The sequence below is a fragment of the Salvelinus fontinalis genome, chromosome 25 (genome assembly GCF_029448725.1).
Source record: "Salvelinus fontinalis isolate EN_2023a chromosome 25, ASM2944872v1, whole genome shotgun sequence".
NCBI lineage: Eukaryota > Metazoa > Chordata > Actinopteri > Salmoniformes > Salmonidae > Salvelinus > Salvelinus fontinalis.
In genome coordinates, this window is record NC_074689.1 from 21,314,702 (window position 1) to 21,341,524 (window position 26,823).

Sequence of the window (26,823 nt, forward strand, 5' to 3'; positions counted from 1 at the left end):
GTGTGCTGTGTAAGGTGAGGAGTGCCATCTATTGACCGAAAGAGGAAGTGTTTCCTTTGTGTGACACAACAAAGCCCTGTTTTGACAGGGTTCATAGTGGCTAAATGTTCTCTGGCTTTGTGTGCCTTTAATGAGAAGCTACTTGCATTGTTCTCTTTTTAATTCATTTGACTGCATTTTATTTAGAGCTTTATTTTATTTGCATCTGAGGTTCATCGCTCATCTCTTTGCTACGTACTACAATTTGTTTTTAGGAATAATAGTCACATACTGTATAACCTTGAATAGTTGAAGAATGCATTATACATGAACCCGCACTTACGTTTTAATATAAAGATGATGGGTTATTAGTTGTGGCATATGAAAATGGTTTAGAATTTATAGAAGTAATTTTCAGGGGAAGTATGAATTAATATTTCGGCTGACAAACATCTTTCAAATGTGCTTTCATTTAGCCTCCTATGCGTTCATATTGTACTGCTCCCTGTTGAACTGAAGCCAACAGTTTTCATGATGTCTCTCTTTCTGTCTCTCTCTTTCTGTCTTTCTCTCTCTGTTTCTGTCTCTCCCTTTATCAGTGGAGGAGCTGTCATGTCGTGGGGAGGAGGTTTGGCGGTTGGAGGGGAGTGTGAGAGAAGGAAGACAGGCAGAGGAGAGGAGGAGGTAAGAAGGGAACACGGGGAATTAACACACTTCTTCAGGTCTCAGACAAGGTTACTCTACACGCCAGCAGTACTCATAGATTACCATCCTCTCCAAATGGGCATATTATGGACATATTGGAGAATGTGCATCTTGGCCTGCATCGTACCGTGCCGTACATGAGGTCACCAAGTTCAAAGTTCACAGGTTGACCCGTGTCTCTTCAGCATTGTGATGACATCAGCATAAATGCAGCATGACATGTCTGGTGTCTGTCTATGGTTGTGGTCTAGATCTCTGCCAGTATGGTGACCTCATCACATTAATGCAGAATCCTCCCCCCACCCTCTCTCTGTCCCCGTCTCTCTCACCCCTTCTCGCTCTCTCTCCCCTTCTCTCTCCCTCTCTCACCCCTTCTCTCTCCCTTTCTCTCGCTCTCTCCCTTTCTCTCTCTACTCTCTCTCTCCCCCTCTTCCGTGCTCTCTTTCTCTCCCTCTTCTCCCTCTCTCTCCCTTTCTCTCTCTCTCTCCCTTACTCTCTCTACTCTCTCTCTCTCCCTCTTCTCCCTCTCTCTAAATTGTTAACATCCATATGGGCCAATAGCTAAGAGGAGTCAGTCTGTATGAGAAAAGCGCTCCCAAATGGTCATTATTCAACTAAACATGAACATGATGCTAAATGGATTTCAGCTGTTTCTGGGAAGTTCCCCATCCCATCCTCCCCTCTCTTCCCCTGATTCCCCCAGTATCCCCTCTATCCTCTTCTCCACCCCTCTCTCTTCCATCTTTTTTATTGTGAACTGAGAAAACTGTCTTTGAGTTCTATAGCCAATTGTTAACACAAATATGTACAGCACTCCTGAATATACTTATAACATTGGAATTGGTGCGTATTGAGACCGTACTTTTGGATGTGTATATAGCCTGTATATTTAGGTTTGCTATAGGATCTGTATATTTACTCGTCCTATATATTGTGTGTATATTTAGCTTGTTGTGTTGTGCCCAGTCGGTCTGCCAGTGGGGTCCATGGGGGCTGCGCTGGGGCTGCCTGCGCTGGGGCTGCCTGCGCTGGGGCTGCTCTGGGGACGGGGTTGGTCGGGAGCTTGAGGAAATGCTCATAATTTGTCGTATTGATCGAGTAACCACGGCAGCCAGTCTCTATTGAGGCAGAGCAGAAATAGAGCCCCTATCGATCACATTCAGATTCCCCCTGTTCTTACTGACACTATTCGGCCTAGTTCCAAATCAGTCCCTAGGCACTTCCCTGTGTCCTAGCCCCTTCCCTAAGCCCCCTACTACTGTGATGTGTGTGTGTGTGTGTGTGTGTGTGTGTGTGTGTGTGTGTGTGTGTGTGTGTGTGTGTGTGTGTGTGTGTGTGTGTGTGTGTGTGTGTGTGTGTGTGTGTGTGTGTGTGTGTGTGTGTGTGTGTGTGTGTGTGTGTGTGTGTGTGTGTGTTGCAGGCTGACAGTGGAGAGGCTGGAGAGGCAGTCTGCAGAGCTGAGACTGGCCCTACAGCAGGCCATGGAGAACACACTCAACACACAGAGAGACAACCACACAACACAGGAACAAGTAAACACACACACCTCAACTTATATCCTTCTCTCTCTCCCTACTTCTGAATAGTCCTGTGAATTGATTGGCAGAGCATGGATTGTTTTATAAAACTAGAAAGGTACTTTGGAAGGGGCTAGGACACTGGGAAGGGGCTAGGACACTGGGAAGGGGCTAGGACACGGGGAAGGGGCTAGGACACACGGGGAAGGGGCAAGGACACACGGGGAAGGGGCAAGGACACACGGGGAAGGGGCTAGGACACAGGGAAGGGGCTAGTACACAGGGAAAGGGGAAAGGGCTAGGACACGGGGAAGGGGCTAGGACACACGGGGAAGGGGCTAGGACACATGGGGAAGGGACTAGGACACAGGGAAGGGGCTAGGACACAGGGAACGGGCTAGGAACTGATTTTGAGTGTTAGACACACTCTTTCTCTCTCTGATCAAATCAAACTTTATTTGTCACATGCATCGAATACAACAAGTGTGGACCTTACCGTGAAATGCTTACTTACAAGCCCTTAACCAACAGTGCAGTTCAAGAGTTAATCAAATATTTACCAAGTAGACTAAAATAAAAAGTAATAATAAAAAGTAACACAATAAGAATAACAATAACGAGGCTATATACAGGGAGCACTGGTAACGAGTCAGTGTGCGGGGGTACAGGTTAGTTGAGGTAATTTGTACACGTAGGGGGGGTGAAGTGATTGCATAGATAATAAGCAGCGAGTAGCAGCGGCTTTCCTCTGACACCGCCTATTATATAGGTCCTGGATGGTGATGTACTGGGCAAGTGATGTACTGGGCAATTCGCACTACCCTCTGTAGCGCCTTACGGTCAGATGCCGAGCAGCTGCCATACCACGCGGTGATGCAACCGGTCAGGATGCTCTCGATGGTGCAGCTGTAGAACCTTTTGAGGATCTGGGGGCCCGTGCCAAATGTTTTCTGTCTCCTGAGAGGGAAAAGGTTTTGTCCTCTTCACGACTGTCTTGGTATGTTTGGACCATGATAGTTCGTTGGTGATGGGGACACCAAGGAACTTGAAACTCCCGCTCTAATACAGCTCCGTCGATGTTAACGGGGGCCTGTTCGGCCCGCCTTTTCCTGTAGTCCACGATCAGCTCCTTTGTCTTGATCACATTGAGGGAGAGGTTGTTGTCCTGGCACCACACAGTAAGGTCTCTGACCTCCTCCCTATAGGTCATCTCATCGTTGTCGGTGATCAGGCCTACCACTGTGTGTCGTCAGCAAACTTAATGATGGTGTTGGAGTCGTGTTTGGCCACTCAGTTGTGGGTGAACAGGGAATAGAGAAGGGGACTAAGTACACACCCCTAAGAGGCCCCAGTGTTGAGGATCAGCGTGGCAGACGTGTTGTTGCCCACTCTTACCACCTGGGGGCGGCCCATCAGGATGTTCAGGATCCATTTGCAGAGGGAGGTGTTTAATCCCAGGGTCCTTAGCTTAATGATGAGCTTCGTGGGCACTATGGTGTACACTAAGCTGTAGTCAATGAACAGCACTTCATGGCTACTGACGTGAGTGCCACGGGGCGGTAATCATTTAGACAGGTTACCTTCGCTTCGTTGGGCACAGGGACTATGGTGTCTGCTTGAAACATGTAGGTATTACAGACTCGGTCAGGGAGAGGTTGAAAATATCAGTGAAGACACTTGACAGTTGGTCCGCGCATGCTTTGAGTACACGTCCTGGTAATCCGTCTGGCCCAGCGGCTTTGTGAATGTTGACCTGTTTAAAGGTTTTGTTCACATCGGCTACCGAGAGCGTTATCACACAGTCATCCAGAACAGCTGGTGCTCTCGTGCATGCTTCAGTGTTGCTTGCCTCGAAGCGAGCTTAAAAGGCATTTAGCTCGTCTGGCAGGCTTGCGTCACTGGGCAGCTCGCGTCTGGGTTTCCCTTTGTAGCCCATAATAGTTTTCAAGCCCTGCCACATCCGACGAGTGTCAGAGCCGGTGTAGTAGGATTCAATCTTAATCCTGTATTGATGCTTTGCTTGTTTGATGGTTCATCTGAGGGCATAGGGATTTCTTATAAGCGTCCGGATTAGTCTTCCGCTCCTTTAAAGCAGCAGCTCTAGCATTTAGCTCGATGCGGATGTTGCCTGTAATCCATGGGTTCTGGTTGGGATATGTACGTACAGTCAATCTGGGGACGGTGTCGTTGATGCACTTATTGATGAATCCGATGACTTTTTTCTCTTGTTGCACATGTGACATGCTGGTAAAAATGTGGTAAAACTGATTTAAGTTTGCCTGCATTAAAGTCCCTGGCCACTAGGAGCGCCGCCTCTGGGTGTGAATTTTCTTCTTTGCTTATGGCCTTATAGAGTTGATTGAGAGAGGTCTTAGTGCCAGCTTTGTTCTGTGGTGGTAAATAGACGGCTATGAATAATATAGATGAGAACTCTCTTGGTAGATAGTGTGGTCTACAGCTTATCATAAGGTACTCTACCTCAGGCGAGCTAAACCTCAAGTCTTCTTTAATATTAGACATTGCGCACCATCTGTTATTGATAAATAGACACACACCCCCACCCCTCGTCGTACCAGAGGTAGCGTCTCTGTTCTGCCGGTGCATGGAAAATCCCGATAGCTCTATATTGTCCGTATTGTTGTTCAGCGACGTCTCGGTGAAACATAAGATGTTACAGTTTTTAATGTCCCGTTGGTAGGATAATCTTAATCGTAGGTCATCAATTTTCTTTTCCAATGATTGCACGTTAGCAAGAAGAACGGATGGCAGTGGGAGTTTATTAGCTCGTCTACGGATTCTCAGAAGGCTGCCCCATCTGCAGCCCCTTTTCCTGCGTCTTTTCTTCACGCAAAAGGCAGGGATCTGGGCCTGTTCCAGTGAAAGCAGGATATCCTTCTCGTCGGACTTGTTAAAGGAAAAAGTTTCTGTCTTCCAGTTCTCATCCTCCTGTCAGTGTAAAGTTGGAATGTTGAATCATTCATTCTGTAGGCTAAATTATGTACCACACAGCTCAGTGCTAGATGTTGTTTTTTTTTCAATGTATTGAACTAAAGTGTTTTTAAAAGCCAAAGCTGTACACGCACTGTACACGCACACGCACATCAATGGTTGTGTGTCTCTGCATGGGTCCAGTTCCAATCAAAGCCCTGAGGTGTTCAGTGAAGATGTTTCTGCAGCCATCTTCAAACACATCCCCATAACTGATTAGACCGGTCACACTGACACAGAGCTGATCAGAGTCATTCATGCTGTTTTTGACAGCATTAGTGATGGCTTTGTGACACACACACACACACACGTGTGCGTACGTGTGTGTGTGTGTGTGTGTGTGTGTGTGTGTGTGTGTGTGTGTGTGTGTGTGTGTGTGTGTGTGTGTGTGCGTACGTGTGTGTGTGTGTGTGTGTGTGTGTGTGTGTGTGTGTGTGTGTGTGTGTGTGTGTGTGTGTGTGTGTGTGTGTGTGTGTGTGTGTGTGTGTGTGTTTAAGTGTTTTAATGAGAGTCTAAAGTGAACTTTTCGCTAGTTAGCGTTAGCCGCTCGTTAGTGTGTCAAACTTTTATCTCCTCCGCCTCCAGTAGGCCAGTATAAATATGGCCTGCTCTGATGTCACAGATGTTGTGTTTACTGTAAATATCAGTTCGCCATCTGAAAAGTTTAGGTCCAATTTTTATTGAGTAATTAAGTCAATGAGAGAAAGTGCAGATTGAACCAAATGTTGTTGTTTGTATTGCTCAATAGGCAATATAGAGGATCGTATGACAGAGGATTCTGAAAAAGCTTGTGTTGTCATCGGTGTGTGTGAGTGTGTGCATGTGTTTGTGTGCGTGCATGCGTGTGTTCTTGCGTTTATATGTGTCCACTGTCCAGGTGATGGATCCTTCTGGTTAAGCCTGATGAGGTGTTCTGATGAATCAGGATGAAATGGTGTCTGAAACGGCCTCATCTGCTGCCCAGACCCCTTCAGATATATTACCTGATGGACAACCAGACCCCTTCAGATATATTACCTGATGGACAACCAGACCCCTTCAGATATATTACCTGATGGACAACCAGACCCCTTCAGATATATTACCTGATGGACAACCAGAACTCTTCAGATATGTTACCTGATGGACAACCAGAACTCTTCAGATATATTACCTGATGGACAACCAGAACTCTTCAGATATATTACCTGATGGACAACCAGAACTCTTCAGACATGTTACCTGATGGACAACCAGAACTCTTCAGATATATTACCTGATGGACAACCAGAACTCTTCAGACATGTTACCTGATGGACAACCAGAACTCTTCAGACATGTTACCTGATGGACAACCAGAACTCTTCAGATATATTACCTGATGGACAACCAGAACTCTTCAGACATGTTACCTGATGGACAACCAGAACTCTTCAGATATATTACCTGATGGACAAACAGAACTCTTCAGATATATTACCTGATGGACAACCAGAACTCTTCAGACATGTTACCTGATGGACAACCATAAGTGGCACTGAGTGGCGATAAATTGTTTTAGAATTACTTCTGCAAGATGACCATTTCTTTGCCAGAAAATCAGTTATTTGGTGCGCGTGTGTGCATGTTAGCTCGTGTGTGTGTGCGTGTGTTCATGTGTTGTATACAGTAGTATTTATCTTAGTCTTACATAGATCTGTCACAGACAGATGGCCTTGCTAAAGCCCTGCAGTAGAAACAGTAGTTAGAGGGTTAAAGGATGCTATCTGGTGTAATGAGAGAACCTCTAGTGTGTACTGAAACAGATCGGCCTTGTTTAGTGTGTGTGTGTGTGTGTGTGTGTGGCCTCTCCTTCTATCTCCATCCCACACAGCTCATTAAGCAGGAATCCTGTGCTTCATTTGAGAGAGGTGACGGTTGGACAGGCAAACTGGCCACTGTCTGACACATACACACGTATGGGTATCTCACTCTGATCATAGGAAATTGAGACCTGGACACTATCTCTTTGGGGGGAAAAGGATGTGTAAAAGGCGCGTGTTCCTCCCTATTTGAAGGTATTTGACCCAGGATTGATCTGTGCTAGCATGGACAGATTCTAATTTCACCACCCCTATCTTTTCACTAACCCCTCCCTCTGACCCTGGCCCTGTTTACACACCATCAGTGTTGGCGCTGGAGCGTCTTCTAGAAAGGCACAGTTGAGGCGGGACTGTTGAGGCGGGACTGTTGAGGCGGGACTGTTGAGGCGGGACTGTTGAGGCGAGACTGTTGAGGCGGGACTGTTGAGGCGGGACTGTTGAGGCGAGACTGTTGAGGCGGAACCTAACTAACATATACTGTATGTCCGAGACAAAACCTTGAAGAAAAGTTCAAAACAAACCATCCAACTATTGATGTTATAATTTATAGGGCTTTTTCTCAGGACTGTGCGGCTGTTTCCTGTGCCAGCCCAGCTCAATCAGCGAGTTCTCTTTTTCTGGCTTTGCGAAACATTCTGATGAGGCTATGTGTCAGAGCAGACGTAATGAAGAAAGCCATCAGAGTCATTAATATGGCTTATCTGATCTGCTGTGGCTCACTGGCCAACCTAATGTAGGGACATGTCATCAGCATTAAGCAGAGGAGGACTCATATGCACGCACACACACACACACACACACACACACACACACACACACACACACACACACACACACACACACACACACACACACACACACACACACACACACACACACACACACACACACACACACACACACACACACACACACACACACACACACACACACACACACACACACACACACACACACACACACACACACACACACACACTCATCATGATCATTACCATTAAGTAATCAGCTCAGAGTGAGACATACTCAGGAATTCAACCCTACACACACATACACACACACACACACACACACACACCAGATATATAATTCAGATCTCTTAGTGATGAGTATACATATTTAACTGATGTCAGCTCTGCTGGGGGGTTTTAATTGGAGAGAAAGTTTTTATAAAATTAATGTTTTATAAAAATGTGTTTAACAATAAATATCTTCATTAATTTGATGAAGGTATCTGCTAAAATGAGCTGAGTGGTTTAAGGCTAATGGATGAAGGGTCCTCTAATGGATGAAGGGTGTTGTTCTATCCACAGGACAGGGTTTAGGGGTTGATTATCTCTGGTGTTGTTCTAACCACAGGACAGGGTTTAGGGGTTGATTATCTCTGGTGTTGTTCTATCCACAGGACAGGGTTTAGGGGTTGATTATCTCTGGTGTTGTTCTATCCACAGGACAGGGTTTAGGGGTTGATTATCTCTGGTGTTGTTCTATCCACAGGACAGGGTTTAGGGGTTGATTATCTCTGGTGTTGTTCTAACCACAGGACAGGGTTTAGGGGTTGATTATCTCTGGTGTTGTTCTATCCACAGGACAGGGTTTAGGGGTTGATTATCTCTGGTGTTGTTCTATCCACAGGACAGGGTTTAGGGGTTGATTATCTCTGGTGTTGTTCTAACCACAGGACAGGGTTTAGGGGTTGATTATCTCTGGTGTTGTTCTATCCACAGGACAGGGTTTAGGGGTTGATTATCTCTGGTGTTGTTCTAACCACAGGACAGGGTTTAGGGGTTGATTATCTCTGGTGTTGTTCTAACCACAGGACAGGGTTTAGGGGTTGATTATCTCTGGTGTTGTTCTATCCACAGGACAGGGTTTAGGGGTTGATTATCTCTGGTGTTGTTCTATCCACAGGACAGGGTTCAGGGGTTGATTATCTCTGGTGTTGTTCTATCCACAGGACAGGGTTTAGGGGTTGATTATCTCTGCAACAAAGGCTCTATTGGCATGGGATAGCTTGTTTTATTTGTGGTGGATGAGGTGAGTTTCTTTGATCACCAGGTTGAAAAGTGTTATATAAATCCAAGCCATTGATGTTGGTTGTGTCACTGGGCCTGTCCGAATACCCGTACTTGCGCTCTAAATAATACTCTGATTGGGCATGCAAAAAGATAAACTTTAGTAGTGTGTGAAATTGAAAAATGTTTGTATGCTTTAAATGCCAGGATCATACTCATTTTGGTTTTTAATCCAGTACGAATTTGCAGCATGCTATTGTGGAAGAGTAGCATCTGTTAAGACCCAGGTGTGTTTGTCAACAGCTGCTGATCATAGAAAGGGATGGGCTGTACCACAATGAACGGATGTCGGGAAAAGCACCCGATTAAGCATTAGTTGACTTATTCTCCGTGTGAACCCTTGTAGTATGTTGATATTTGTTGCTTACTGCTAACAATTATACTAAATAATAGGTTCTAAATAGTATGCGGTACGATTAGTACACAGTATGTAACCTAGTTTTAGTAAGTAGTAGGCAAGACAGACTACGTACTGTAGGCCCGTCGCACATAATCTCCATTGACATGGTTGGTGTGAACAGTTAGTCCCTCCCCCAGCCTAGGAACCATAATTTAAAACATCTGAAACATAATACATAATGTAGCAAATACAGTTGTTAAATATACTTTAGTTCACCTACATGTGGTGTCTACTCTGATCCAGCTAAGGCCTTTAAGCAACCTTCATATTTCAAATGGTTCTTCTCCTGATTTTAGACTTTTAGAGTTAATGTGTGGATTCCTCTCCTACCCAACCACCTACTCAGTGAGTATGTTTACATGCAGACCAATAATTGTATATTAAACTGATTATGGCAGTAGGCTGAGTATGGTAATAGTCATGTAAACACTTTACTCTGCTTAACTTAATCAGCAAAAGGTCAAAATCAACGTAAGTATACGCTGATTAAAACATCTGGTTTTCTGAGCACTCTTTCAATTTATTAATTGTAGAAATAGTTCTCACATACAAACTTTATATGTCCGAAATCAGAATCAAATAGGCTTCGCAAAAATAACGTTCGCTGTTGGTAGAACGTTTATTTTGATTGCCGATTTTCTGCATTTATTGAAGTCCCATCAGTAGTCTGATTTCAGATGTGTCCATGCAAAAAGGATTATAAGGAAACCGTTCTTCTTGCTAAGCATGTAAACGTTTTAAACAAACTATTATATTAGTCTGACTATCCACAAGAATCGTATTATTGTGTGCATGTAACCGTACTCGGTGTGAGGATTTACCAAAACACCTCTCTCAAGGCCCACCTTTCACAACACATTCTATTTTTTTTGTGTGTGTGTGTGATTTTTTGTGTCTTTTTTCCCCGATGAGACCACCATCACCGCCAATACCCCCCTGAAAAAATGTGAGTAGAAAAAAACAATCTAAATGTTAAACAGGTTCCCATCTCGTGTGCGTTCACCCCCCCTCCACCTCTCTCTCCTTTCTCTTCCCTCCTATTTTCCCCCTCTCCCCCTCTCTCTCTCTCTCTCTCTCTCTCGTTCTTCATTATCCTCCCCTGACACCAGTGGAAACAAAGGATCCGTGTGTAATTTAGTCTTAATCATAACACCGTCCCTTCACAGCCATCCAGCCAGTCAGAGCGAGACCGCACACATCAGCCAGCCAGGAAAGAGATGTTCATGTGAAACCAGTCTCTTTATGACTGGTAGGTAATTACTGTCATTAGAACACTCCAGAGTGTGTGTGGACGTGCTGTATAATTGATGGTGAATTAATGTGTGGCAGGCAGTGGATATGAGGGATCCTTCAGCGCTCAGAGAGCGGGGTCTGCTGTCATGCCTGGGGGTCTTGGTGCTGCAGTGTATGTATTAGAAACACAGAACCCCAAACAGGCTCTGCCAGAGTGAGGGGGGGGGCAAAATTTCTCTGCCCAAAATCCGTTTTTGTATGGGGGGCAATGAGAGAGTGTCGAATTGAGTCAAGCTAAACATGAATTGCTATTTTGATATGTGAGGCTTATATGATCTAATAGAAGATTGGTAATGCTTAGGTTGTTACCAATGTACTGATATATAAGTGTGATGCACGTGACATCCCGGCAACTTGGAGAAAAAACACTTTATATTGGAGTTGTCCCTGTTGAAATTTGAAAAGGTCGATGCATATTCATGAGGCTAACATATCATCTCACTCTCCATTGAATACAGACAGTTGACATCAACACCCCTCATCAAATATTCAAAAAAGTTTTCAAATAACGAGATGTATCCACCAATGCAAAGAGAGGAGTAGGCGGGTGCTTAACAGCCCGCTGTTCCGCTCTGTGGACGACAAATCCCGGAAACACTTTACTTGACACCCAGCGTCATAACATGTTATGGTCATAACCATGTCATAACTGACATAACTTGTAATAACCTGTCATAATATGGTCAGAACATTGTCGTGACCCATATATATACACCTGTTGTGACATATCTTGCATTATTTTATGGATGGTTATGACACCTACATAAGAGTGTCAACCCTGCCAAGAAGTTTCCTTTCGTTTAAAAGTTTGTTTCTTAAGTCCTTTGTTGTAGACCACAAAACAGTGTATATATATGTGACAGTGTATATATGTGACAGTGTATATATGTATATGACAGTGTATATATGTGACAAAAATTACAGACCTCTACATGCTTTGTAAGTAGGAAAACCTGCAAAATCGGCAGTGTATCAAATACTTGTTCTCCCCACTGTATCTCTTAACACCATCCATTTTGGATTTCTATTTGCCATATATTTTTCAACTGTGCTGTGATGCTTCACAAAAGTACTGAACCGTTCTATTCTCATAGCTTCTACAGATTGTAAATTAAAGATAAATATTTTTGTTAAAATAATTATTATATTATTGATTGATTGACTATGACTTTTCAAATCACCCAGTATTGCTATCTGCAGCGTTAGTTCTAGGCAAATGTTGCAATTCTTCAGCCATTCCTGGCCCTGTGACCAAAAACGAGCTACATATAGACAGTACCAAAATAAATGATCTAATGACTGCCTCCTCACAGCAAAATCTGCAGAGCTGGGAAGATTGTATCCCCCATATATATAACATTCTATTGGTTGCAAGAATTTTGTGTGGTAATATAAATTGAAAAAATCTAAGTTTTGAATCCGCCGTTGTTTTGTGTGTCAATTCATTAACCATGTGCCATGGAATGGGTACATCGAAAATCTGTTCCCAACTATTTTGCAATTGATATGGCACAGCTGTATTTTTTTTGGCCCTTACATGAAATTGGGAAATGTTTTTATTTATCACACTTTTCTTTAACCATTTATGTTCTTTAATACAGGGCCGATAGACAAGTTCCTTACTTTTTCCCCTTCTACTTGCCTCTTCCATTTTTGTGGTAATGCTGCAATTAGTTGGTTGTAATTTGGGGTAGAGAAGACATTTCTATATGTTTGTTTGCTGCATGTGTGACATAACTCCACCAGTCCTATTTATGTTATCATTCACTAAAATTATACCTTTTTTTAACATTTCATCGAAAAAATTATTAGTTTATTTGAGTTTAACCACAATATTTGTTGTATTATTTGTTCTGTCTTTTCAGGTGGATTAAACTGAAAAATTGTTGTTAGGGCGGAGACACAAGCATCGGGTCATTGTATCCATATCTCTGGTTCTGTTAGGGAAGGACAGTGCTGTACACACACAGACACGAAAGAAGGAGAGGATTTGTAAATAAACTGTTGCATAACATGTTTAAAAAATGATTTAAGAGAGAAAAACAGGGAACATGCTTTAAAGCAGAGCAAAACAGGGAGGTGCTAGCTAAGATTGTTCAACATCAGACATTTTGTTCGTGTTGCCTACATGAACACAACCTTGACATTGCTTATCTCGCCCTCCTTCCACAGGTGAAGACATTGGAGGAGGAGAACAACTCATTGACCAATCAGGTGAGGACTTTGGAGGAGAAGTACAGCTCGTTGACCACTCAGCTGCTGAGGTCACAGAGCCGGGGCCAAGACAACGTCCAGCGGCTAGCCAATCAGGAGGAGCGTCTGGTCGTACTGAGGACAGAGTCAGAGACGCTACAGGAGAAATACAGCAGCAAGGTGCAGGAGGTGAGACAACATTCACCATTTCATTTAACATATTTACTCTATTTAATAATACTGTCCTTCATTGGTGTTGGACGAGGTGAGCTTCCCCCTTTGGATGTCTAGAAATAGCGCTATTTAAGCCCAATCAATTATTTGTATAATTAATGATATATTACACATACATTATTCACTACTTACTGTATGATAATGACATGACAAGCATCAGGATGCAGCAGTTAGAATTGTCATCACTTGATGTTGCTGATACTAAAATATCAACAATACAAGAGAGCGTCATCTGGCTTTTGGAATGCTTATTTATTGGTTAGGGAGGAACATTGGGGTGTTTAACCCCAGAACGGTTCACATCAGAAAGTTTAGTTCATTACAGCATTACATCATGGTGCTGTATTCACACAGGGAAGAGCAGGAAGCCACTGAAGGTGTTGTGGTTATTATTATTATTATCCCAGAGTCCACGGCCTGCAGGGAGACGCATGCAGACCACACAACCCTCATCCAGCTCTAGAGACAAAGCATTAGATATGTACTCATAAAACTGATCATTGGTGTCATTATTAAACATCCGTCTCGTCATTGTGGGAGAGGTAAACAGCCATGGCTTTCCCAGTGCGGTTTTCAAAGGCGGTGAATCTGAAGTAGTAGACTTCTCTCACTGGTGCTGTGAAGATGCCTGCATCAGAGGAGAAGCAGAGAGAGATCATCACTGTCCATCTCTCATAGACACTGCTAGTAATACTGGACTGTAGCTGGATCCAGTGTGTGTTGGATTAGTGTGGTCAGTACCTGTAGTTGGGTTGTAGGCCCTGCCAGTGTTGGTGAAGACTTTACTGTAGATCAGTGTGGTGTCATTTTTGAAGGGTCCCACCCCTCCTGAATGAGTCAAAGCAGCAGAGAAGGCCACTTTTGTCTATGAACACAGGAAGAAAACACAAGAGTCTAAGGATTCAGTCTCACACGGTATACTTGTTTAATTGATATTCATTTTGATTTGTTCTGTAGTACCAAACTATTATTGTAGTGTGTAGCTGTAAGAATATGATGAGAACTTAGTGCCTTCAGGAATATACATACCCCTTCACTTATTCCACATTTTGTTGTTACAGCCTGATTAAATATATTATATGTTCTAATCCATCTACACACAATACCCCATAATGACAAACGTAAAACATGTTTTTAGAAAATTTAGCAAATGTATTGAAAATTAAACTAGGAAATATCTCATTTACGTAAGTATTCACACCCCTGAGTCAATACATGTTAGAATCGCCTTTGGCAGCGATTACAGCTCTGAGTCTTTCTGGGTAAGCCTCTAAGAGCTTTGCACACATGGATTGTACAATATTAGCACATTATAATTTTTTTAATTCTTCAAGCTCTGTCAAAATGGTTGTTGATCATTGCTAGACAGCCATTTTCAAGTCTTGCCATAGATTTTCAAGACAGTTTAAGTCACAAAACTGTAACTAGGCGACTCAGGAACATTCAATGTTGTCTTGGTAAGCAACTCCAGTGTATATTTGGCTTTGTGTTTTAGGTTATTGTCCTGCTGAAAGGTGAATGTGTCTCCCAGTGTCTGTTGGACAGCAGACTGAACCAGGTTTTCCTCTAGGATTTTGCCTGTGCTTCGCGCTATTCCTTTTCTTTCTATCCTAAAAAACTCCCTAGTCCTTGCCGATGACAAGCATACCCATAACATGATGCAGCCAGCACCGTGCTTGAAAATATGAAGAGTGGTACTCAGTGATGTGTTGGAGTTGCCCCGAACATAACGCTTTGTATTCATCACATGAAGTACATTTCTTTGCCACATATTTTTTGTTTTACTTTTGTGCTTTATTGCTAACAGGGTGCATGTTTTGGACTAGTTTTATTCTGTACAGGCTTCCTTCTTTTCACTCTGTCATTTAGGTTAGTATTGTGGTGTAACTACAATGTTGTTGAACCATCCTCGGTGTTCTCCTATCACAGCCATTAAACTCTAACTGTTATTAAACTCTAAATCCCTGAGCGGTGTCCTTCTTATCTGACAACTGAGTTGGGAAGGACGGCTGTATCTTTTTGTAGTGACTGGGTGTATTGATACACCATCCAAAGTGTCATTAATAACTTCACCATGCTCAAAGGGATATTCAATGTCTGTTCTTTTTACCCATTTACCAATAGGTGCTCTTCTGTGCGAGGCATTGGAAAACCTCCCTGGTCTTTGTGGTTGAATCTGTGTTTGAATTGTATGTGTGTGGTACAGAGATGCGGTAGTCATTCAAAAATCATGTTAAACACTGTTATTGCACACAGAGTGAGTACATGAAACTTATTATGTGACTTGTTAAGCACATTTTTACTCCTGAACTTATATAGACTTGCCTTGACAAAGGGGTTGAATACTTATTGACTCAAGATATTTCAGCTTTCATTTTTTTTAAATTAATGAGTATTTTAACAAATGAACATAATACCACTTTGACGTTATGGGGTATTCTGTGTAGGCCAGTATTACAATCTCTCAATTTAATCACTTTTAAATTCAGGCTGTAACGCAACAAAATGTGGAAAAGTCAAGGGGTGTGAATACTTTCTGAAGGCACTGTATGATGTGTAAGAGATTGTATTATGGTTCTAATCTATTCCATTGATTCTACTTGTCACAGAGTATGTGTGGCCTGTCATGCTGGCCATGTGTGTACTTTGTGTCATTTTCAGATCAAACTGCACCCAGATTCATTTTGTTCTGTTATTTAGTGTTGACTTTAACTAACCACATAAGATCTGGAATAAACCATGTAGTCTGACAATAAATGAAAGATGAACAAATCCTAAAGAATTTAGAGATCCCACTATAAAGTTTGTGTACACAGATTTTCAGTGTGAAACTTGTTTTGTAAAGTTCATATCTTTTTTTTACCTGCATTCTCTGTCTTCAGTTCCTCCACCTCTGTCACGTTGTATAAATGATTGGAAACAGCCGCAGGAATACGTAATGGGGGGTTTTAATACTCCACCCAAAATACAACATGCTATGAAAAGGCACGGGGACGAAGCCCAAAACAAACACTGATTCAAAAACACAGGGATGTAACCTAAACAAAAGAGCGAGGTCAAACCTCGAATAAATACACGGGTCGAGACCCGCAATAACAAGTGCACAACAATACACGGGACGAGACCCGTAATAACGAGTACACAATGCACGCAAGCACAAAAGCTGAAACTACAAAGCACAAGTACTCACAAGACCAACGGACATGGGAACAATAACCCACCAGGACACTGGTGAACAGAGGGCACATATATACAATTACTAATCAGGGGGAATGGGAACCAGGTGTGCGTAATGAAACAGTTCAGTGACGCCTAGAGGCCGGTGACGTAGACCTCCGGAGCTGGTGCGCGGAATGGGCAGCGGTACCAGGGGAATCCGTGACAACAACCTTCTCACTGGCTGTCACTCTCGCCCCCATGGCTGACAGTTCAGCTGCTTGTCCTGGAATTATCTGTACATCTTTTACTGTACTGACTTCACAATGAACCAAACAAATGTTAATGTCTGTACATAGTGGTGCTTTACCTGTATTGTCTTTCTCCAGCTCCTCCACCTTGTTCTTCTGGAGCTGCAGTTCAGTAGTGGTGATGCTCAGCTCCTCTCTAAGAGCCGTCACCTCCTTCTCACTGGCTGGCACTCTGGCCCTCATGACTGACAGTTCAGCCGCTTGTCCTGGAATATGGGAACAAAATCTGTTAATATTTTAATGTTCTTACATAATTATCTTACATAATTCATACATATCTATCTGTTCATTACCTGCGTTCTGTTCCTCTACCTTAAACTTGGTGAGCCTAAGCTCAAATCGTGGCTCTTCTACCATGTCCTCACTGTCCTTCAGTCTGGACTCAATGTTATTCAGTTCAATCTTGGTGACAGTCAACTCCACTCTCTTTTCCACCACCATGTCTCTGAGCTCCTTCAGCTCAGTCAGGATGTCAGGGGTGGTGTTGGTCTGACCGCTCGTCTGTTTGTGTGTCGTCTCTGTTGCTTCAGTCCCTTGGCTCTCAATCGGAACCTCTCTCACCTTTCTCTCTCTCCCTTCCCTGTGAGCCTGTCGAGTGATGTCATCCTGTCTGACCCCTCCACTCTCTCCCTGACTCCATGCTCCAGACAGACAGACCAGCAGAGCTACAGCACCACTTATTCTGAAATGATACATCTTTTAGACATGATGTATTCTATAGGCGCAATCCCCTTCCTTATGTACATGCACAACGTAGTGAGCCAATGCATGAGAATGTAACATGTGTTACTGACATAAGTTGTACAACTAAAGCCAGATATTCTGATAAGGTGAAACACTGGGTGAGCTGACCTCAAGGACATTTCAATGTGACACTGTGAAAGGCTGAGAACTCAACCTGTTATTCAGTTGAAGCTCTGTCTTTTTCTCCGTCAAGTCAGTACTGGTGCTGTGAAGCTGTGTTTTTGTTTGAAACTCAACCAAGATCTTTAATTAGACCCTTAAAAGTTTAGGAAATTCGATCAACAATCCGACCGTTGATTTCTTAACAGATTCCCATTTGAGTTGTCTGTGGGGTGTCATGTTTAAGGGTCATATCTCTGTAAGGGTTAGAATTACGTTTAGAGTTAGGGTTAGGAGCTAGGGTTAGGTTTAGGGTTAGGATTAAGGTTAGGTTTTTGGGCTAAGGTTAGGGTAAGAGTACAGGTTATGTTAGGGGTTAGGGAAAATAGGATTTTGAATGGGACTGAATTGTTTGTCCCCACAAGGTTAGCTGTACAAGGCTGTGTGTGTGTGTTATAGCTGGACACACTGCGGTTGGAGGTGGAGGGGGCGTACTCTGACAACACACACCTCCGCCAGGGGAGCCAGGTGGTCATGGCCAACGTCAACCGCTGGGTCAAAGAGCAGAGGTGGGTAGGACGTCAACACACGCAGATACATAGCAGGAAACACCCACACACACTCTCTGATTGCCAGGCCAGTGTATGATGTATCTCTCTCTGTGTGTGTGTCAGGGTTGCCAGTGAGAGTCTAGCTGCTAAGATCAGAGGTCAGAACAAGGTGCTGCTCATCATCAGTGAGGAGAAACAGTGAGTACATCATTCACATACTGTATACTGAGTACCGTACTTATCATTATACTGTCTATCTTACCGTTATATACACTACCGGTCAAAGGTTTTACAGCACCTACCCATTCAAGGGTTTTTCTTTATTTTTACTATTTTAAACATTGTAAAATAATAGTGAAGACATCAAAACTATGAAATAACACATATGGAATCATGTAGTAACCAAAAAAGTGTTAAACAAATCCAAATATATTTTATATTTGAGATTCTTCAAAGTAGCCACCCCTTGCCTTGATGACAGCTTTGCACACTCTTGGGTTTCTCTCAACCAGCTTCATAAGGTAGTGACCTGGATTGCATTTCAATGAACAGGTGTGCCTTGTTAATTTGTGGAATTTCTTTCCTTCTTAATGCATTTGAGCCAATCAGTTGTGTTGTAACAAGGTAGGGGCGGTATTCAGAAGATAGCCCTATTTGTGAAAATACCAAGTCCATATTATGGCAAGAACAGCTCAAATAAGCAAGGAGAAAGGACAGTCCATCATTACTTTAAGTCATGAAGGTCAGTCAATACGGAACATTTCAAGAACTTTGAAAGTTTCTTCAAGTGCAGTCGCAAAAACCATCAAGCGCTACGATGAAACTGGCTCTCATGAGGACCGCCACGGGAATGGAAGACCCAGAGTTACCTCTTCTGCAGAAGATAACTTCATTAGAGTTACCAGCCTCAGATTGCAGCCCAAATAAATGCTTCAAGTAACCGACACATTTCAACATCAACTGTTCAGAGGAGACTGTGTGAATCAGGCCTTCATGGTCAAATTGCTGAAAAGAAACCACTACTGAAGGACACCAATAAGAAGAAAAGACTTGCTTGGGCCAAGAAACATGTGCAATGGACATTAGACCGGTGGAAATTTGGTCTGGAGTCCAAATTTGAGACTCGTTGTGGGTGAACGGATGATCTCCGCATGTGTATTTCCCACCGTAAAGCATGGAGGAGGTGGTGTTATGGTGTGGGGCTGCTTTGCTGGTGACACTGTCTGTGATTTATTTAGAGTTCACACTTAACCAGCATTCTGCAGCGATACACCATCCCATCTGGTTTGGGCTTAGTGGGGCTATAATTTTTTTTCTCAAAACGACAATGACCCAACACACCTCCAGGCTGTGTAAGGGCTATTTTACCAAGAAGGAGAGTGATGGAGTGCTGCATCAGATGACCAGGCCTCTACAATTACCCAATCTCAACCAAATTGAGATGGTTTGGGATGAGTCAGACTGGAGAGTGAAGGAAAAGCAGCCAACAAGTGCTCAGCCTATTCCAGGTGAAGCTTCAAGGTGAAGCTAGTTGAAAGAATGCCAAGAGTGTGCAAAGCTATCATCAAGGCAAAGGGTGGCTATTTGAAGATCCTCAAATATAAAATATATTTTGATATGTTTAAGTTTTTTTGGTTACTACATGTGATATTCTCTGCAGTACTCCACCAATAATCAGGCCTTTATGGTAGAGTGGCCAGACAGAAGCCACTCTTCAGTAAAAGGCACATGACAGCCCACTGGAGTTTGCCAAAAGGCACCTAAAGGACTCAGATCATGAGAAACAAGATTATCTGGTCTGATGAAACCAAGATTAAACTCTTTAGCCTGAATGCCAAGCGTCACGTCTGGAGGAAACCTGGCACCATCCCTACGGTGAAGCATGGTGGTGGCAGCATCATGCTGTAGGGATGTTTTTCAGCGGCAGGGACTGGGAGACTAGTCAGGATCGAGGGAAAGATGAATGGAGCAAAGTACAGAGAGATCCTTACTGAAAACCTGCTCCAGAGCACTCAGGACCTCAGACTGGGTCGAAAGTTCCCCTTCCAACAGGACAACGACCCTAAGCACACAGCCAAGACAACGCAAGAGTGGCTTTGGGGCAAGTCTCTGAATGTCCTTGAGTGGCCCAGCCAGAGCCCAGACTTGAACCACATCGAACATCTTTGGAGAGACCTGAAAATAGCTGTGCAGTGATGCTCCCCTCCAAACTGACAGAGCTTGAGAGGATCTGCAGAGAAGAATGGGAGAAACTCCCCAAATACAGGTGTGCCAAGCTTGTAGACTCATACCCAAGAAGACTCGAGGCTGTAATCGATGCCAATGGTGCTTCAACAAAGTACTGAGTAAAGGGCCTGAATACTTATGGCCATTTATACATTTGCAAAAGCATCTGAAACCTGTTGTTGCTTCGTCATTATGAGGTACTGTGTAGATTGATGAGGGAAAACAAACAATTTAATCAATTTTAGAATATAGCTGTAACGTAACAAAATTTGGAAAAAGTCAAGTGGTCTGAATACTTTCAGAATGCACTGTATATCATTATACTTTCTATCTTAGACAGTATGAGATATAATGATAAGATAGACAGTATGAGATATAATGATAAGATTTTATTTTATTTTGATCTCTTTTAGTCCCCATTTGGACTAATCTTCCAAGAGTCCTTAAACATTAAAATACAATTTATAATACAAACACATTTCCATATAAAACACACTATTACAAACATACATAATATACTAACATAATGACCCAATAAATACTCATTCTAAAAAAAATATACAATATAGACTTGTCACGATCGTCAAAGGGACTGAGAGAGGACCAAGGTGCAGCGCGTGGAAAGTACATCTTCTTTTATTATAGAAGAGAGAAAAACAAGAAACTAACAACTATACAAAAAAACTAAGAAAATAACAAACTGACGACCGTGAAGCTATACATATAAATAGTGCTGACACAAACACTACACACTGACATAGACAATTCCCCACAAACAGCTAAAGCCTATGGTTGCCTTAAATATGGCTCCCAATCAGAGACAACAATAACCAGCTGTCTCTAATTGAGACCCAATTCAGGCAACCATAGACTTTCCTAGATACCTACACTCAACCATAGACACAGCTAGACTTCTATACTAAACATAAACCCAACTACTCTAATAAACTCCCTAAACCTTACAACCACCCTAGACACTACAAAAAACACATACATTCCCCATGTCACACCCTGACCTAACTAAAATAATTAAGAAAACAAAGAATACTAAGGCCAGGGCGTGACATAACTCCCCCCCCCCCTAAGGTGCGAACTCCGGGCGCACCAGCACATAGTCTAGGGGAGGGTCTGGGTGGGCGTCCGTCCGCGGCGGCGGCTCCGCCACTGGTCGTGGTCCCCACCCCACCACAGTCACTACCCGCCTCCGTAGCCTCCTCCAAATGGCCACCCTCCACATTAACCCCACTGGATTAAGGGGCAGCACCGGACTAAGGGGCAGCACCGGACTAAGGGGCAGCACCGGACTAAGGGGCAGCACCGGACTAAGGGGCAGCACCGGACTAAGGGGCAGCACCGGACTAAGGGGCAGCACCGGACTAAGGGGCAGCACCGGACTAAGGGGCAGCACCGGGATAAGGGGCAGCTCCGGACTGAGGGACGGCAGCTCCGGACTGAGGGACGGATCCTGGCTGGATGACGGCTCTGGCGGATCCTGGCTGGACGGCTCTGGCGGATCCTGGCTGGACGGCTCATGGTTGGCTGACGGATCTGGCTGCTCATGGCTGGCTGACGGATCTGGCTGCTCATGGCTGGCTGACGGATCTGGCTGCTCATGGCTGGCTGACGGATCTGGCTGCTCATGGCTGGCTGACGGATCTGGCTGCTCATGGCTGGCTGACGGCTCTGGCAGATCCTGTCTGGTTGGCGGCACTGGCAGATCCTGTCTGGTTGGCGGCTCTGGCAGATCCTGACTGACGAATGGCTCTAGCGGCTCCTGACTGACGGGCGGCTCTGACGGCTCGGGACAGACGGGCGGCTCTGACGGCTCGGGACAGACGGGCGGCTCTGACGGCTCGTGGCAGACGGGCGGCTCTGACGGCTCGTGGCAGACGGGCGGCTCTGACGGCTCGTGGCAGACGGGCGGCTCTGACGGCTCGTGGCAGACGGGCGGCTCTGACGGCTCGTGGCAGACGGGCGGCTCAGACGGCTCGTGGCAGACGGGCGGCTCAGACGGCTCGTGGCAGACGGGCGGCTCAGACGGCTCGTGGCAGACGGGAGGCTCAGACGGCGCTGGGCAGACGGACGGCTCAGACGGCGCTGGGCAGACGGACGGCTCAGACGGCGCTGGGCAGACGGACGGCTCAGACGGCGCTGGGCAGACGGACGGCTCAGACGGCGCTGGGCAGACGGACGGCTCAGACGGCGCTGGGCAGACGGACGGCTCAGACGGCGCTGGGCAGACGGACGGCTCAGACGGCGCTGGGCAGACGGACGGCTCAGACGGCGCTGGGCAGACGGACGGCTCAGACGGCGCTGGGCAGACGGACGGCTCAGACGGCGCTGGGCAGACGGACGGCTCAGACGGCGCTGGGCAGACGGAAGGCTCAGACGGCGCTGGGCAGACGGATGGCTCAGATGGCGCTGGGCAGACGGATGGCTCAGATGGCGCTGGGCAGACGGATGGCTCAGATGGCGCTGGGCAGACGGATGGCTCAGATGGCGCTTGGCAGACGGGTGGCTCAGATGGCGCTTGGCAGACGGGTGGCTCAGATGGCGCTGGGCAGACGGGTGGCTCAGATGGCGCTTGGCAGACGGGTGGCTCAGATGGCGCTTGGCAGACGGGTGGCTCAGATGGCACTTGGCAGACGGGCAGTTCAGGCACCGCTGTGCAGACGGCAGACTCTGGCCGGCTGAGGCGCACTGTAGGCCTGGTGCGTGGTGCCGGAACTGGAGGCACCGGGCTAAGGACACGCACCTTCAGGCTAGTGCGGGGAGAAGGAACAGGGCATACTGGACCCTGGGGGCGCACATTAGGCCTAGTGCGTGGTGCCGGAACTGGTGGTACCGGGCTGGGGACACGCATCTCAGGGCTAGTGCGGGGAGCAGCAACAGGATGCACAGGACTCTGGAGACGCACAGGAGGCTTGGTGCGTGGTGCCGGAATTGGTGGTACCGGGCTGGAGACACGCACCATAGGACGAGTGCGTGGAGGAGGAACAGGGCATACTGGACTCTCAAGGCGTACTATAGGCCTGGTGTGTGGTACCGGAACTGGTGGTACCGGGCTGAGGGCACGCACATCAGTGCGAGTACAGGGAGAAGGAACAGTGCGTACAGGGCTCTGGAGACGCACATGAGGCTTGGTGCGTGGTACCGGAACTGGTGGTACCGGACTGGAGACACGCACCTCAAGGCTAGTGCGGGGAGCAGGTACAGGGCACACTGAGTTCTCAAGGCGCACTATAGGACTGGTGCGTGGTACCGGAACTGGTGGTACCGGGCTGAGGGCACGCACCTCAGGACGAGTGCGGGGAGAAGGATCAGTGCGTACAGGGCTCTGGAGACGCACAGGCGGCTTGGTGCGTGGTGCCGGTACTGGAGGCACTGGGCTGGAGACACGCACCACAGGGAGAGTGCGTGAAGGAGGAACAGTGCGTACAGGACTCTGGAGACGCACAGGAGGCTTTGTGCGTGCTGTAGGTACTGTCTTCACCAGAAGGCTAGCACGCACCTCAGGACGAGTATGGAGAGCTGTTCCCGGTGACATTAACTCACCAACACGTTCGTTAGGACGGATGCCGTGCCTCATGCACCAAACCAATACATCCCTCATTACTCTCTCCTCCAATTTCTCCATTAACTCCTTTACTGTCTCCGCGTCACTCACCTCCAAATCCGCCCTCACCGGCTCCCTATGGTAAGCAGGAGGAGTTGGCTCACATCTCCCGACTGACCCAACTAAATTACCCGAGAGCCCCCCCCAAGAAATTTTTGGGTTTGACTTACGGGCTTCCAGCCTTGTTTCCGTGCTGCCTCCTCATATCGCCACCTCTCTGCTTTCGCTGCCTCCAGCTCAGCTTTGGGGCGGCGATATTCTCCTGGTTGAGACCAGGGTCCCTTTCCGTCCAATATTTCCTCCCAAGTCCACGAGTCCTGGTTCCTCTCACGCTGCTTGATCCATGGTTGGTGGGGAATTCTGTCACGATCGTCAAAGGGACTGAGAGAGGACCAAGGCGCAGCGCGTGGAAAGTACATCTTCTTTTATTATAGAAGAGAGAAAAACAAGAAACTAACAACTGTACAAAAAAACTAAGAAAATAACAAACTGACGACCGTGAAGCTATACATATAAATAGTGCTGACACAAACACTACACACTGACATAGACAATTCCCCACAAACAGCTAAAGCCTATGGTTGCCTTAAATATGGCTCCCAATCAGAGACAACAATAACCAGCTGTCTCTAATTGAGACCCAATTCAGGCAACCATAGACTTTCCTAGATACCTACACTCAACCATAGACACAGCTAGACTTCCATACTAAACATAAACCCAACTACTCTAATAAACCCCCTAAACCTTACAACCACCCTAGACACTACAAAAAACACATACATTCCCCATGTCACACCCTGACCTAACTAAAATAATTAAGAAAACAAAGAATACTAAGGCCAGGGCGTGACAAGACTATATTCATCTACTATAGACCCACAACATTTCTATGTATTATATGTAAATTTTTTAAAAATAATGTTTAAATTTATATATTGAAAGGTTTCTAGTTTGCTCAGTTAATTTATTCCATTTCTTTATTGGTCTAAATCGAATGTTCTTTTGCCTATTTCTCTTTTCTGTCTGGATGACGCATAGATGGTGGACAATCTATTCCTAGTATTTACGGAATGTCTGTCTCTTACCAACTGAATACCGTTGTGAATAGAACTTGGCCGTCTTAAATGATGTATATTATGAAATAAAATAAGCATATTTTTTTTTTATTATCTTGTCGATTGGTGACCAACCAAGAGCATTGAGCATGACTGCAACAGAAGAACCATATCTCCACCTTAAAACAATCCTTGCTGCTTTATTCTGTGGATTCTGCAGCCTCCTAACTTTACTTGATGCATTTCCCCAGACCACAGAACAGTAGTTCACCTGACTCTCAATTAATGCTTGTGTTATTTGCTGAAGTATTTTTCCTGGTAAATATTTAGCTATCCTTCTGATTATGCATGCTGTTTCAATATTATTTTTTTTTACATAGATGAGTTATTTGAGACGACCATGATAAGCAGTTGTCTAGCTGCACTCCCAATAGTTTGGTTTCTGCCACTTCTTCAATTTGTACTCCTATAAGATAGACAGTATAATGAGATATAATGATAAGATAGACAGTATAATGAGATATAATGATAAGATATACAGTATAATGAGATACAATGATATCTTATCATTATATCTAATTTTGCTGTCTGTCATATCATTATTATGTCTATTGTATTATAATTATATCTTATGATATATCATACTGTCTCTCTTATCATTATATATCATTTTACTGTCTATCTTATCATTATACTGTCTATCTTAATCATTATATATCATTGTACTGTCTATTTTATCATTATACATCATTGTACTGTCTATCTTAATCTTTATATATCATTGTACTGTCTATCTTATCATTATGTATCATTATACTGTCTCTCTTATCAGTATATAGCATTGTACTGTATATTATCATTATACTGGCTATCTTATCATTATGTATCATTGTACTGTCTATCTTATCATTATGTATCATTGTACTGTATATTATCATTGTACTGTCTATCTTATCATTATGTATCATTGTACTGTCTATCTTATCATTATGTATCATTGTACTGTATATTATCATTGTACTGTCTATCTTCTCATGATGTATCATTGTACTTTCTATCTTCTCATTATGTATCATTGTACTGTCTATCTTCTCATTATGCATCATTGTACTGTCTATCTTCTCATTATGTATCATTGTACTGTCTATCTTCTCATTATGTATCATTGTACTGTATATTATCATTATACTGTCTATCTTCTCATTATGTATCATTGTACTGTCTATCTTCTCATTATGCATCATTGTACTGTCTATCTTCTCATTATGTATCATTGTACTGTCTATCTTATCATTATATATCATTGTACTGTATATTATCATTATACTGTCTATCTTCTCATTATGTATCATTGTACTGTCTATCTTATCATTATATATCATTGTACTGTATATTATCATTATACTGTCTATCTTCTCATTATGTATAGAGAGATTGGGTTGAATGCAGTTGTACAACTGATTAGGTATCCCCCTTTCCCTTTATACTGTCTATCTTCTCATTATGTATCATTGTACTGTCTATATCTTATCATTAAATATCATTATACTTTCTATCTTATAATTATATACAGTTGAAGTCGGAAGTTTACAGTCCTTGTTATGTCATTATATTTAAAAAATATACCAAAACTATTGCTGATGTTGAACCTGAACAATCAAAATAAAACCTATTGTAAGCTCTGTTCAGCAGGTATTGCCAGATGAAAGTTGTTCTGGTAAAACACCATTTTCAGCACATAGATAACAATAATAACCTAGCACATTGCAAAGGTTGTCACTCAACACATAAACATTTTAGCATGTGTAAGATGCCGCCTAACTCGCGTTGGTCAGCG

At 44.2% G+C, this 26,823-nt stretch overlaps 1 protein-coding gene across 4 annotated transcripts in view; it reads left to right on the forward strand.

The window, feature by feature from the left end:
- The window catches only part of LOC129822972 (trichohyalin-like), a 156,121-nt gene that overhangs the window by 100,204 nt on the left and 29,094 nt on the right, over window positions 1–26,823 (forward strand). For all 4 annotated transcript variants that reach the window (XM_055881585.1, XM_055881586.1, XM_055881588.1 and 1 more), the window contains 5 exons: window positions 579–663; window positions 2,105–2,216; window positions 12,971–13,180; window positions 17,995–18,104; window positions 18,210–18,284. In XM_055881585.1, coding sequence (XP_055737560.1) covers window positions 579–663; window positions 2,105–2,216; window positions 12,971–13,180; window positions 17,995–18,104; window positions 18,210–18,284 — 592 coding nt within the window. The remainder of the gene's footprint in view (window positions 1–578; window positions 664–2,104; window positions 2,217–12,970; window positions 13,181–17,994; window positions 18,105–18,209; window positions 18,285–26,823) is intronic.